This window comes from Lycorma delicatula, chromosome 8 (assembly GCF_047948215.1).
Source record: "Lycorma delicatula isolate Av1 chromosome 8, ASM4794821v1, whole genome shotgun sequence".
Classification (NCBI taxonomy): Eukaryota; Metazoa; Arthropoda; class Insecta; order Hemiptera; family Fulgoridae; genus Lycorma; species Lycorma delicatula.
Genome location: NC_134462.1, coordinates 93897164 through 93911318, shown reverse-complemented (window position 1 = coordinate 93911318; position 14155 = coordinate 93897164). Strand labels below are relative to the sequence as shown.

The 14155-nt window shown below is 25.6% G+C and overlaps 1 protein-coding gene across 5 annotated transcripts in view; it reads left to right on the top strand.

Annotated features, from left to right (window-relative positions):
• The window catches only part of ssp6 (PDZ domain-containing short spindle 6), a 390763-nt gene extending 386162 nt beyond the window's left edge, over positions 1 to 4601 (top strand). For all 5 annotated transcript variants that reach the window (XM_075374051.1, XM_075374056.1, XM_075374055.1 and 2 more), the window contains one exon: positions 2556 to 4601. In XM_075374051.1, the coding sequence (XP_075230166.1) occupies positions 2556 to 3430 (875 nt within the window). In that variant the 3' untranslated portion in view covers positions 3431 to 4601. The remainder of the gene's footprint in view (positions 1 to 2555) is intronic.
• The last annotated feature ends 9554 nt before the right edge of the window (positions 4602 to 14155 follow it).

Here is a 14155-nt window from a genome sequence, read left to right as displayed (position 1 = left end):
AGTGTTTATTAAATTATTACTTATAACTGAGCAAAAACCAAGTATAGTAAAAATAATAATTACACATTAAAACAATACTATTCACTTTAACACTCAATCACATTAATAAAAGCTGTTTGAATCCAGGTTTAATGCTGTTCTTCTAATATTTTTTTTTTTAAAAACTAAAATTAATAGCTATTTTATAGTAGAAGTTATATAAGTAGATATTGTTACTTAAGCTCTTAGTTGTCTATACATGGTCTTTAATTACAATAATAAAAATAAATTACTGAAAAGTAAAATAACATGATTATCAAAGATTGTTTGGAATGAGCCATACATAAAAAATCTGTTACAGAAATGCAGTTTGAGTACAAGTTATGTGCACATTAACACACATTGCTTGACTGATGAAAGTAGATATTCCAAATTTTGGTTTCATTAGACTAAAAAATGAATAATAAAAAAAATTTGAATGGTATCAATCTAAATAGAATTCACAAAAAAAGGGCATATAACTTTCTTCAACAAATTATTCATACACCAGTTTTTTCTACCACCTGGAAGTATTGTAGATTTCATGTGAATGTGAGATATATGTGGATATGAAATAACCTATTAGCATGTGCTGATGAATCTGGATAAAAAAAATTATCTTCACTTGTATAGAATATTTCATTACGCATTATAACTGTGATATACTATCTGATATTAATTTCTTATAACATTCAGAATAAATTATTCTTTTTACTCTGAATAATAATAATTGCAATTATTCTTTACATAAATTGCAAAATTCAGTTTTTGAACAGCTATTCTAAATAAATGTCAGTTTATTACCACTCCATATCATATCCTTGTACATTTTTCTAAAGATTTTTTGTTTGTATTAGCTTAAAAACTTATCAAAAACATTCAGAGAATTAACTCAGACAGAACACTATGTTGAGCATTTACTGCCAAACCAGTCCCTTTAATAATTGATTAGATTATGTGCTGTATTGCAACAATGAAAAATAAATTTCAGGAACCTCCTATCGTGATTTTGTTGTACCTTTGTGTAACTGTGTATTCTTTACTAATGAAATTGTTCAATATGTTTTAACTTTCTTTCTTTTTCTGTTTAGTCTCTAGAACCACTGTAAGGTATTACTTCAGAGGATGAATGAGGATGATATATGTTTGAATATACATGAACTGTAGTCTTGTACAGTCTCAGGTTGACCGTTCCTGAGACGTGTGGTTAATTGAAACCAATAAGTTGTAATTGCTTATAGAAATGTGTGCACACATTAATTTTTCTTAACTCTTCCCATATTAGTTATTGGCAGAATTTAGTTAATGAATATAACAACACATATATCATTAACAACCTTACCTGATTATACTAGTATTTTCATTACTATTTTACTTATGTTCATCATCAGTTTCAAATATTTACTAATATCAGTTTCTAATTTTACTAAATATTTAATAGCAAAAATGTGACATTTGAACAGGAAGATGAGTTCAAGAAACAGAAAATTGCTACTTATTGGCTGACAGCCACCACCACCATATATTGGCTAACAATTACTAATCAGCCAGAAATATTATTTGTAAAAATCAATGATTTTTTCATATTGCATATAATTAGTTATGTAAATTATTGTTTAGCCTTAATGTTTTCTTGAAACTTTGTGTTTTTTTAGTCATCATTTGAATGACCTATTTGGTAATCCAACAGTGAAGAAGTAACAGAAAATGAAATTTTTCATTGTTAGTTCAAATTTTAATTAACAAATTAATTTTAATCTTTTTTTTTTATCCTGCTACATTTCTTTTAATGAAAAACTTGAGATGGATAAATAAATGCCAGATTCTTCCCAGGAACTGAACCCAAGACCAAATGTTGCAGAAACTAACATTTACCTCTACTGTAATGCATTTTGAAAAAAAATACAATACAGTTACAGTTTAAAAATTCTAATATTACCCCATTGTTAATTGGGTTGGTCTAGTGGTGAACTTGTTTTCACAAATCAGCTGATTTCAAAGTTGAGAGTTCTAAGGTTCAAATCCTAGTAAAGGCAATTACTTTTATATGGATTTTAATACTAAATTGTGGATACTGGTGTCCTTTAGTGGCTGGGTTTCAATTAATCACAGGAATGGTCAACCTGAGACTGTACATTCATCCTCTAAAGGATACTGTACGGTGGTTCCGGAGGCTAAACAGTAAAAGAGAGAATATTATATCTAAATGACAAACATTTGATTATGTTCAGAAGACAGAAAAATAAAAATGAATCAACAAAATTTTAGTATAGTAACAGTAATTATTTTTAATAAATAGTATGAATTATATGAATAACCAGAAACAAGAAAACATCTTCAAAATTCTATATCCAGTTGTAATTAAACAAAGAAATTCTGTTTTGCTATAATAAATATTATTTATTTTTTTTAGAATCCTGCACGAATTGTAAAAATGTATCTGTGTTTAATGTTATGTATATTCAATGATACAAAATCGGCTAATTATAAACCTATCCTTTGTATTTCATTCTACCTATTTATTTTTTTTTTTTTAGGAGGTGAATGGAAAGAAAAATGCTGTAGTAGAGCTGTCCAAGTAAATTCATCCTCTTCAGGTTATGGTGGTAGTAACAGCAGTGGTGGTGGTGGAGGAGGAGGGGTATGTACATCTCCAGGTGGACAGCAGTCAACATGTCGTGGTGGAGGACGATATTTAAGCCTCGTCAGTCAATGTAGTTTACATTCGTGTACTTCAAGTGAATTCAATAGTGGCGGAGGAAATGGTGCAGGTAATACCACAGCTAATGGAAATGCTGCGAGTGGAGGTGTTGCCACTAGCGGGGGTGGTGGTGGTGGAGGTGGAGAAAGTAGTGCTGCATCATATACAACTTCATTAAGTACAGATACTTTATACTGGGAACCACCGAGTGATGGACAAACGACACGTCAACATTCAGTTAAAAGTACTTCATCGCAACGTGGTCCTGTTAAACCAAAATCATGGGATAATCTTACAACGAAAGCATTCGGTGGTTATGGTTTTGGTTACGGTTATTTTGATCGTGGTGAAACAAAAAGCCATACAACAGGTTCGACTAAAAGTGGTTCATCCGGTAGCACACATAGAAAACAATCACAACAGCATCAGCAACAACAGCAACAACAACAACAACAACAACAACAAAGATATGTACAACCTACAAAATCAACAGAATCATTATTACTTTTACCTCAGTATCCAACATTATCTGATTCTAGTTTAAGTTGTGAATGTTTAGATGCAGCATCGCCAACATTAGTAAGTGAAAAAAATGGACGTTTTTTTACAATTGTTAATGGTGAATATTTTTATCAACATGATAAAGCAAGTCAAACTGAAAGTCGAAGAATTGTTAATTTTCAACAAGCTCCTGAAGTAACTCGCCTGTGATAATAGAATACAATAGAGTGAATGAGTTTAATTATTGCCTGTTTATTATATTTCTTTGTTTATCATTAAACAGATTACCAAAAAAAAAGATAAATCAATAATCAAAGCCAGTTCTTTACCTAGTATGTATTTGAATATTTAAATATTTAATTTAAATATGTATTAACACCTAGACTGCTGAATTGGGTTATTGCAGCACCTTAAAATGTAATGGAGAATAACCAAAAGTGTTGTCAATTAATTAGTTAGATTCAGCATACATACCTCTGTTTTGATAATTTATTTCATCAATAATTATGATGTCTACTGAAAAATATTGCTAGTAATGTTAGTAAAACAGAATGGTACTTAAAAGAAAAAGCTGTTAGTATTTGTGTGTTGGTGTGTGTGTGTGTGTGTATGTGTGTGTGTGTGTGTGTATGTGTGTGTGTGTGTGTGTGTGTATGTGTATGTGTATGTGTATGTGTGTGTGTGTGTGTGTGTGTGTGTATGTGTGTGTGTGTGTGTGTGTGTGTGTGTGTGTGTGTGTGTGTGTGTGTGTGTGTATGTGTGCACACATCCAAGTTGGTGAATTAAACATTCAAAATGTAATAAAATAACATTTTTGATTTCTTAGTGAAAACTATCTTAGTAAAATTATCACTGTAGTACTTACCAATCACATATTGAAATAATAATAATGTAATTTTCAAATGAGTATTCGTTTATTAATTGTTTTAATTGGTTTCATTTAATTATTCTTCATTTAATTAGTTTAATTACTCTATTAAACTTTCTACCAAAAATTTTATATTAAGTGATGGTGTTATTTTGAATAATAATAATAATTTCTAGTCAATCAGACAAACAGAAGATGCACAAATATTGTCAAATAAACTAATCTTTTAGTTTTATGATGGCTGAAATCTTTTAGTACTTGATTAGATGTTTATTGTCATATGGCATGTAAGTAATGTTTCATATTTGTTCTGAAATGAAAGAGCCAATGAAACTATTATCTGAATTATATATAAGATATTAATGTCACAGTACATGTAATTCTTTGAGTGTATTGTGGAAATTAATAATAAATTTATTTTTATTATAAAAAAAGTTTAATGAATTGATATAATCTGTATGTCATCTTTAGTAAAACAAATTTTCTGAAATCTTTCAAGAACTTAAAAGGTAGAAAAAAAATCACTTTATATTTTAAATATATTAATGTAAGAAATGGTAATTAAGAAATTTTGGTGTGGTTTTCTTTATTTATCAAAATTATTAATTCTTTTCTAGACATTCAAAACATTTTGCTGTATGTATCAGTTTCATGCTGTGGAATTTTATAAGGTTTTTTTAATTTTGACAGTGTAGTCATAATTTCATCTTGTATTTTTTTTTTGTTTTCTAAATAAATATATTTTTAAGTATAAACTGTATATCATGATTGTTGTGTAGGTTTTTCTAATAAAGCAAATTGTCGTTTGGGTGGTATCAAATGTTTTATGTATAAGTAGTATATAAATGCTAATTAATGTGATAACATTGTTATAAAATTGAATAGATGTGTGTTTGTTTTTAATAAATTAGGATATATTTTTACTTTAATAAGTTATTACTTATTAAAAACATTTTATTGTAGAATTTCAGTTTACATTTTTAATCCTGTTAAATTGGGAATCTTAAATTAATATAGTTATTTAATAACATAATTTAAAATCATTTAAAAAAATTACTTCATTTATAGACAACATTTTTTTTGTCTTAAGTATTAAAGTATTAAATACTTTTGATGCTTTGATTCCAGTAAATAGTTCCCCATACAGTGAAAATTAGTTTGTTTATCCCACAGATTCATTCTACATTTTATTTTTATAATTTTAATTGTGTAGGGAAAGTCTCGGAACATTAACAAGCAATAGCCAAAGAGTTGATTGCATTGACCTTTCTTGCTAGTGGAAAGAGCATTGAAAATCTTAGTGCCAGTTCCAGGACATTCTAGTTCACTCATTGCTATTAATAACAATAATCAGTCCAACATACAGACGTTTTTTTTGTTCTACTCAATTACATTATTTTAGTGTATTATTGAAAGATTATGTTAAATGATTATTATAATTGCAGGCTTGTGTATATGCTTTATACTTATGGAATGATTTCCATAGTTACCCTATAAATTTGTATTGTTTTTTGTGCTGTTTAAATGTTTTCATTGTTTTAGTAAGCATTGGAATAATATATTTCTTAAAGAAAAAGTAGAAATAACAATGTTCTCTAAAATAATGTTTAAAATATTGTATATTTGCTTTGAAAACAAACCTATTAGTTTAGATGGCTAAATAGCTAATTAAAAAGCAAATTACTTGCGTATAAAGTTCATATATAATTACAATAAACATTAATAATTTTTTTTTTTGTAGTAATAATACTAATTTAGTTCATTATATTTATTTTAAAAAGAGTAAATAAGTGAAACTACTTTAAAATAATATACTTAATTGAAATAATATTTTTCTGTAATATGGAAAAATAACAAAAAAATATCCTGAAAGCAGAATTGAACACTACTGAGTGTATAATTGAAGGTTAAAAAATTCATGTAGTAAAAAATAGAAGGTGGTTAAAAAGAATACATAACCATTTACCTAGGAAGTAAAAGAATTATTGATATTATTTAACCTATATCTGTATGTTAGGTGCCAACTGAATGATTGAATATGACCTAACCTACCACACCAGTAACCTAAATAATATAAAGTATTGTACTTAACAAAGAGAATGAAAAATTTGTTTATATTATTAAAAAAAAGCAGGTTGTAAGATATGAATTATTCTATCTGTTGTGGTAAAATATCTCTTTTACAGTTCAATCATGATTATAACTTACTCTTCATGTTTGAACTTTCAAATACTTTATACTACTTCCAAGTTATCTTTAGTTTCTGTAGGAGAAATGTTTCCTAATTTTCTTTAAGTCCCTTTTATTCAGTTCTATTAACAGTTCTTGGTGGAAAAATTAAAAATAAAGGAAACCTTCATTAATTCTGATAATATTACCACAAAAAAACATACACCTTGAATAACTAAAAAAATTTAAAATTAATATGTTGATTTTCCTCTAAAAGCCTGGACAATACTAAAAAATATGTGGATAAGTAGAATATATATTGTTTATGAAAAAAAAGTATTGTATTAATAAAATATTAAGTTAGTCTAAATATTTAATAATTACTGTGAAATAATGAATTTTATTATGTAATTTCTACAGACTAATTGCTTTACTTTTAAGCATTTTTAAATAATTAATGAAAATACAAAAAATTACCTGTAGAAAACTGATGAATAGATTAATAAAAACTGAAAAATTCAATAAAAAAAAGAAAATGTTCAGAACCAACTGCCTAACTGCCCTGTGTAACTCATGTATTACGTTATATATGTAGGTTTAATATTAAGTTAAACCAGAAGTGTGTAATTGAGTTATGATGCTTGGAAAGAAATGTAATAGTGAATACAATTTAGTTAATCACTTGGATGGAAACTTATGTTCATAACCACAAAATGTATCGACAATAAAAATCGGTCAAATGAATGTTATATGTTTTTAATGTAATGCTTGCAGTTTTATCCTTATAAAATGTATCTATACAAATAAAATAAAATTGTATTATTACAGAATTGTGAAATTTAAAATTTAAGTATTTCAGATTTATCATTTAGTCTGTATAAGTTGACCTTATTTATATTAAATCAACATTTATTTTACACTATTCCTATTCGTACTAACAGATTTTTATATGTTTAAATAATGATAATATTAGTGGCTAACTAGAATTGTATTAATAAATATAACTTTTAGCTCAGCCTAATTTTATAATGGGCCCTTTTATATTTAATCAGCATTTCATAGTAAAGATCTACATGAATTGGGAGACTACATAATTGAAATATACATACACACCTATAGTTAAATTACAAATGGACATTTCCCTATATTATTGTATAAAAAATTTATTAATGTTTTAATGATTATTTAATAATCACACAAACTTCAGTGTTAGGTATAATTGTATTTGCAGATAATTTGTTTTTTGTTAGCTATAAGCTGTTATTAATAAAGGCAAATGACTTGTTAATTTAAGAGGATGAATATTACAATTATTTTGAGACTTTTTTTAAATAATTTTTTTCAGTATTTGATTCATATCTCTTAACCTTAATAAAATCTTTTTGGCAGTACAGATATAATAATTTTTAAAGCCAACACTTCCAGAACGTGAAACACAGAGATATTAAAGAAACATCTTAAAAAAACTGAATATTTTAATCCACCCTTCCTAAAATATTCCCGTAACTCGAACACATACTTTACAATACCATTGAAATCTTATGTAAAAATATGTATCATTGTGCAATTTGGCATTTTCTAAAATTCATAAAAATTGTATTGTTAGATTCAAAAATATTAACAAAATTTAGGAAAAAATCATAACTGCCATTACAGTAAAACCTAGTTAACATGATGTTCCACATTAATTTAAGAGTGTAAACTGCAGTTAATGTCTTACATAATGTATGATATTGCATCATTCAGTCTTTAATTTAATGTTTGTTGAAAACTATGCAAAATTCATTTTTATAAAAATTAATACATTTATAACAATGATTTTTATGGATGTTAAATTACATTTTACTGATAAATCAACATTTTCTGTACCAGTAATTTTTTTCTATGTGATTCAGTGTAGGGGTAGAACAAGAAAAGATAGATAACTGATGTATTCCACAAAATTTATTTATTATATAAGACTATTGTACATTACTACTGATTTCTCTCAAAACATTTTTGTCTGTATGAGTAATATCAGCGTCTGAATGTGGAAATTCAGTTCCAAGTATTACTCCTTAAAAGAACAACCTTAAACTGCTTACTTTGCTACTGGGCCATGTAACCTAGCCCACTTCTGACAGTTCATAAATCTATGAACTACATGAGCATACAATTCATTTGGCTGGTATATCAAGTTTGCACTCAATAGGTTAAGTTTTAGTTCAATTTAAAAAAAGAGAAATTAATCTTTTTTTAAACATTAATTAGTCATTTTCTCATTTTAACAACCAATATGTTTATAATTTATGTATTCTTAAAGACCCTTCCTACTTTAAGTTTGCTGTTATATTTTGTATTTTTTCGTTTTTGTCATTTACTTTCATACAGAATTTCTCTTTTAACATTGAATCAATGCCATTTAATTTTTATTCTCATTCATTCTTTTTTAGTTTTACCAAAACAAAATCATCTCTAAAAGAATTAGTATTCTTCATCAGTATATGTTAAATCTTTATTTTGCCTCCATAAATGTTTACATCACCCTCAAACTTTTCTTTTAATCCATTTAATTTACTGCTTATTCTATGAAAAGTTAAAAGCCACAAGAATACACTATATCTCTCTTCTTTCAGAATTGGGGCTTGTTGTTCATTATCGTTTATTCATATTGTAGCTTCCTGATTTCTATATAGATAAGTGACACATTTGTATATTTTATAAAATATTTTAAAAAAAGAAGAAAATTAAGAGATTTTACTTAATTAAAAAACAATGAAATTCATTCTTCTTGTAAATAAAATATTCTATTATTGCAAACTGTTGATTCAATTAAAGACTGTTTTTTATCTTTGTCTTTAATGAATCGTAAATTCTGTACATATTTTTAATTTTCCTTATACTCTTATTGCTAACAAAAGAACTTATGTAGAAGGCATGTTTATAAAGCAAGTACTGTTAAATGTGGTCACAATACTGCTTTGATCAGTTCTGTACAGACACCATACGGAAGCAACAACTTTTTTTTACAATTTGATTTGTATGTTTTAGGCTGGTCAACTACCAAATATTGTCTGTATTAGTTTCAATTCAAGAAATAAAAAATCTGCTGAAATTCATCAATAGATCAGTGAAATTTGTAATGAAAATGTAATGAGTGATAAACTAATGAGAAAATTATGTCACTTTATTATATTATATTTCTTCATCTGAAGTGATTCATTGCTAGTCAGCAACTGAACAGCAATGATGGCATCAAAAGAGATGTGCAACATTGACAATCTTCAAAATATGTATGCAAAATAATTTTATAAAAAAGGAATTCAGAAATTGATTCCATACTGATAAACTTCTTTTCATTAATATTAAAACATTTTAGTTATGACCTTTCTTGTAATAATAGAATTGTTTAAAATTAAATTATAATTATTTTATAATAACCTAACAGTACTTATTTTCTGAATGTGCCTTGTATAATTTGTCTGTTCATAATTTATGACTTTTAGGATGAAATTTATTTTTTCACTACTAAAAAGTAGTATTTCTGAATCTCTTCTGTACATAAACTATATTTCTATTTCATGTAAGTGCATGGATAATGTGTAAACATTGAATATTTTTTTCAAAAGTCTTGTTTACTTTTAAAATAACTTATGCTAATTTTAATTTCAAAGATTCATATAACATTATATTTTGTATTATTGTTATAAAATATTCTTATATAATAATTTTTACTTAAGAAAAACACTAGTTAATTACTCTTCCTACATAAGTGGTTTCTATGTTCTATTTTAAGTTAAATTTACTTTTCATTCCTTTGTAACAGTAATGATTCTACATATAATATCTGAATTTATCTTGTTTAGTAATTTGAATTTATTCATTTTTATATATGTAATTTTTTTCATTTACTATAAGATGGAGAAATGTGTGTTCCCAAGCTGATATCTTATCTATATAAGTATGGGTGTGTTTCCCAGTTGATATTCCATGCATATAAAAATATTTCTGTACTAAACAGACAAAACTGTGGAAAAAATACAGCTTGTAAAATTAAAAACAATTTAAGTGGTATTTACTTCAATTATTTTTTTATTACTTATTCTTATTCCAACTCTGTGCCAAGGGATTTAAACTTAATGAATATTTGTGAAGTGTTATTCCATGAAAATATTAATCTAAATTCTGCCTGTTGTAAAGCTTTATGTAATTTCTTATTAAAGTTTCCTACCACAACCTTTTTTAATCAGTTAAATAATTTATTTATAATACTTAAAAGTAATATTTTTGCAATATATAAACATCATTTATAGAATTTTTTTACATTTCATGTAAACATTTATTTTTTTATTTTATCATTTTTTTTCATTTGTTTATTAAACGGATAAAAAAAGTTAAATTACATATCTTTATGCTGATAAACAAATAAATACTTATTATAAGAATAAATACTTATTCTTAGGTCAGAAAGAAAATGTCAACTATTTATTTTAAAATAAATACTTCAATGGATTAATATTTCAAAGAAATAATGATTTTGATCACTTTATGTAATTTTCTGTGTTCGTATCTAAATCCTCAGAAGAATTAGTCAATAATTAAATACCATGGTTAACACACACATTTGGACATTTTGAAAATCTGAGTTTTCCACTTTAGTAAGAGAAGTGCCTATTTCACTTTTGTTTTTGTTTTGTTTCAATTTGTTGCAGGCAAAAAAAAACTTAGGGATCGTTTTGTCTATTTAGTATAAGACAGATTTAATAATTATTAGTCTTTCTGTGAATGTATGGAAAATTAATAATATGTTTTGTTAGTTTTTGTAGAGAATTTGTATTTACAATGTACCCCATTTATTTTTTAATTCTGTTTGTAGCATTATATCTATTAATATTTGATATACCATAATTATTTTTATTTATCATACTTTATGTATTAGTTATATTCTAGTTAAAACCTTAAAAATTGAAATATATTAAATGTGTGTATATATATAATTTAATAATAATATTGTTCCACAAGTCTATATATATATATATACATTAATATAATATTACCATGATAAATTGTAAAGTATTATTACCAAAGATTAATAAATAAGTCAATTAAATTTCTTATGTTTTTTTTATTATTTTGTTCTTGTAGTTTAGACAAAAAATCCACTGAACTTCAATTTTTGGTTTTATTAGCTGAATTGAGTGGTGTAGAATAGGTTATCAATTTTTTACATATTAGTTATAAAATACATTTTTCTTTTAAGATATTTTAGAGCAAAACCATAAATAAATTTAAATTTCCAATTGGCTGTTTTTTTTCTTAGATAAGGTTCTATAATATTTTAGATTCAGTAGGCTTACACTCTTTAATATATTGAAATGTAAAAAATAAAAACAGTATTTATAGAATACAGTTTTAATTGATTCTAAAAAGATAAATTTATGAATTATTATAACAGTTATAAAGTAATATAAATTAGTATAATAATATACTAATATTATTATTAGTTACAATAGTTATCAGTTTTATTTCAATGAACAATATGTAAAAAATTGTTGTATGAATGGTTTGTTTTTACTACTATGGTTGTGGATCTTTTATATTTTGTATTAGTAATTTCTGCAAATTTCATTCCACTATAGCTGAAATCAAGATAAATAATTATTTTGTATAAAGTAATTGAATTATTAACTTTTGTTTCTTATCTATAATTGAATGTTTTATAATCTGCTGAGTGTATGCTTGTTGCACATGAAGACGTATATAAGATTGCTCCTCCACACTATTATTCCTTTCTATAACTACTCATGAGAATTAATAATGTTCTGTTCAAAACTAAATAAAACAGTAATTGTAGAAAATACACTGGAATACAGTGTACATGGTCCATTACATATTTGTAAAGATTGATATAGTTTGAGGAATGTTATTCCATAAATCAGTGTTCACATTAAACTCTTTTAATGTGAAACTGTTCTTCCAGAAAACCCTTCAGAATTATATAGCTGCTGCTTCAGTAGAGTTACTAACATCATTCTTGTTAATGGCACCAATCTTAAAAAAAAAAATATACCTTTTCATCTCTCACCAGTTGCTTATGGTTTTAATAATTTTAAAGTCTTCATTTCACCATGCAGTTCAATAAATATTGAACTATTTTCATTTTTTTAAATTTATTTGTGTAATTTCACTTAAAAATACAATGAAGACTAAATATCATAAAATAGAAGATGATCATGAGGATACATATGCAGAGGTAGCTGATTGAAAACTATTATAGTAAACAAATGAAAAATTATACAAATAACTTTTCTATATTGCTTTAGAGAAGCTATTCAAAATAGTTTTTCTATTCACTTTAGTGCTGATGCTGACCGAAGTGTTTACAGTAAATGTTATTGCCACTTCTGTACATATTACATGTTGACTACATATCAGGTCGTAACACTACAAGTAAAGCTTTTTTCTACCATTTTTTCACCAATTATTTTTCAACTATTTTTTTCATTGATAATAATTCAAAAAGACCTAGGGAGAAAACAGAAAAATAATCATAATAGTTTAAGAAAATAAAACAAGGCAGATAATTCACTTATTTATTTTTAATTTTTTTTTTACTTTTATACTACAAGTATTGTTTATTTTAAAATTTATTACCTTTTATCATCTTGGATGAAATAAAATTATCACTATTAAAAACATAACTTAAATTTTTAAATAAAATACTGAAAAATAAACTTGGCAGATAAATTTAAAGTAATCTATGCTAAGGATATTTATATATATAATATACATATATTCATTGATTTTTTTCAATAAATAAATATTTCTCTTAAGCATTCTACTTTCTCTTTTTCCTTTAATTTGGTTTGAATGCTTTCTGAAGCCATAATATTTACGTATAATTTTGGTTTTTGTCATAGTAATTTATTTCAATTTATTATACAGAAGTAAAAAAAATAATTTTCAGACATTTACACTAAAATCAGTGCATTTGGGTGTTCATCTCTGGTGCTCAGTAGAGGATAGTCAATTAAAAATAGGACTGGTAGTTACAAAACAAGTTTGCAATACATTACATGCTAGTTATAAAAACTTACTGTTAGTTTTAATGTAGAAGAAGAATTTTAAGTTATGTTGTATAATTTAGAATTATTATTATTATTATTACTCTTTCCTTAGAATGGGCTACAGCTTGAACCAATGTAATTGTTACACATTACGTAAAGAAAGTGTACTACTTTTTTTCTGTATGCATTAGTACATCTAATGTATATATCATTATCCAGTAGTGTATGCTTCTTAAGAAGGAAAGGAACTAGCTAACAATAAGATAAGAGTTTGGCTTAGTCAATAGTATATACTCTATAGTACTCCATAGTATAGTATTTCCTAGGCTTTATGCAATTAATTATTGCTGAATGTATATTGTTAAGATTCAAGCCAGCGAAATCTTGTAATGCACACATTATTAAAAATATTTATGTTAAAATGACTCAAATTCAAATTAATTGGCAACTGTTTTAACATCGGAACTTCTGGAAATAATTAGCAGTTCCTCTTTCAATGACACCGCAAGTGCCAGTCATTGGTATACAACAATTACTGGTAACACTGATAACAGTGTCATTGGTATACAAGTGACACTGTTAATGGTATACATTTTAAAAATCCTATTAGTTGTTAGGTAGATAATATATTTATACTATGTTTTCTCATTAAGTTTTGGTATAAATTTGACAAAAACAATACATTAAATGAAAAAACAAAATATATAGATCAAATATTTTAACTACAGATAAAAAAGAAAATTAACTATAACAACAGTGACAAAGATCTTAATTTAGAAAGAGTGCATAGTTACCACTGAAAAGATCATTTGAAAATATAGTTTTTATTTAATTTGAAAATGATTATTAATA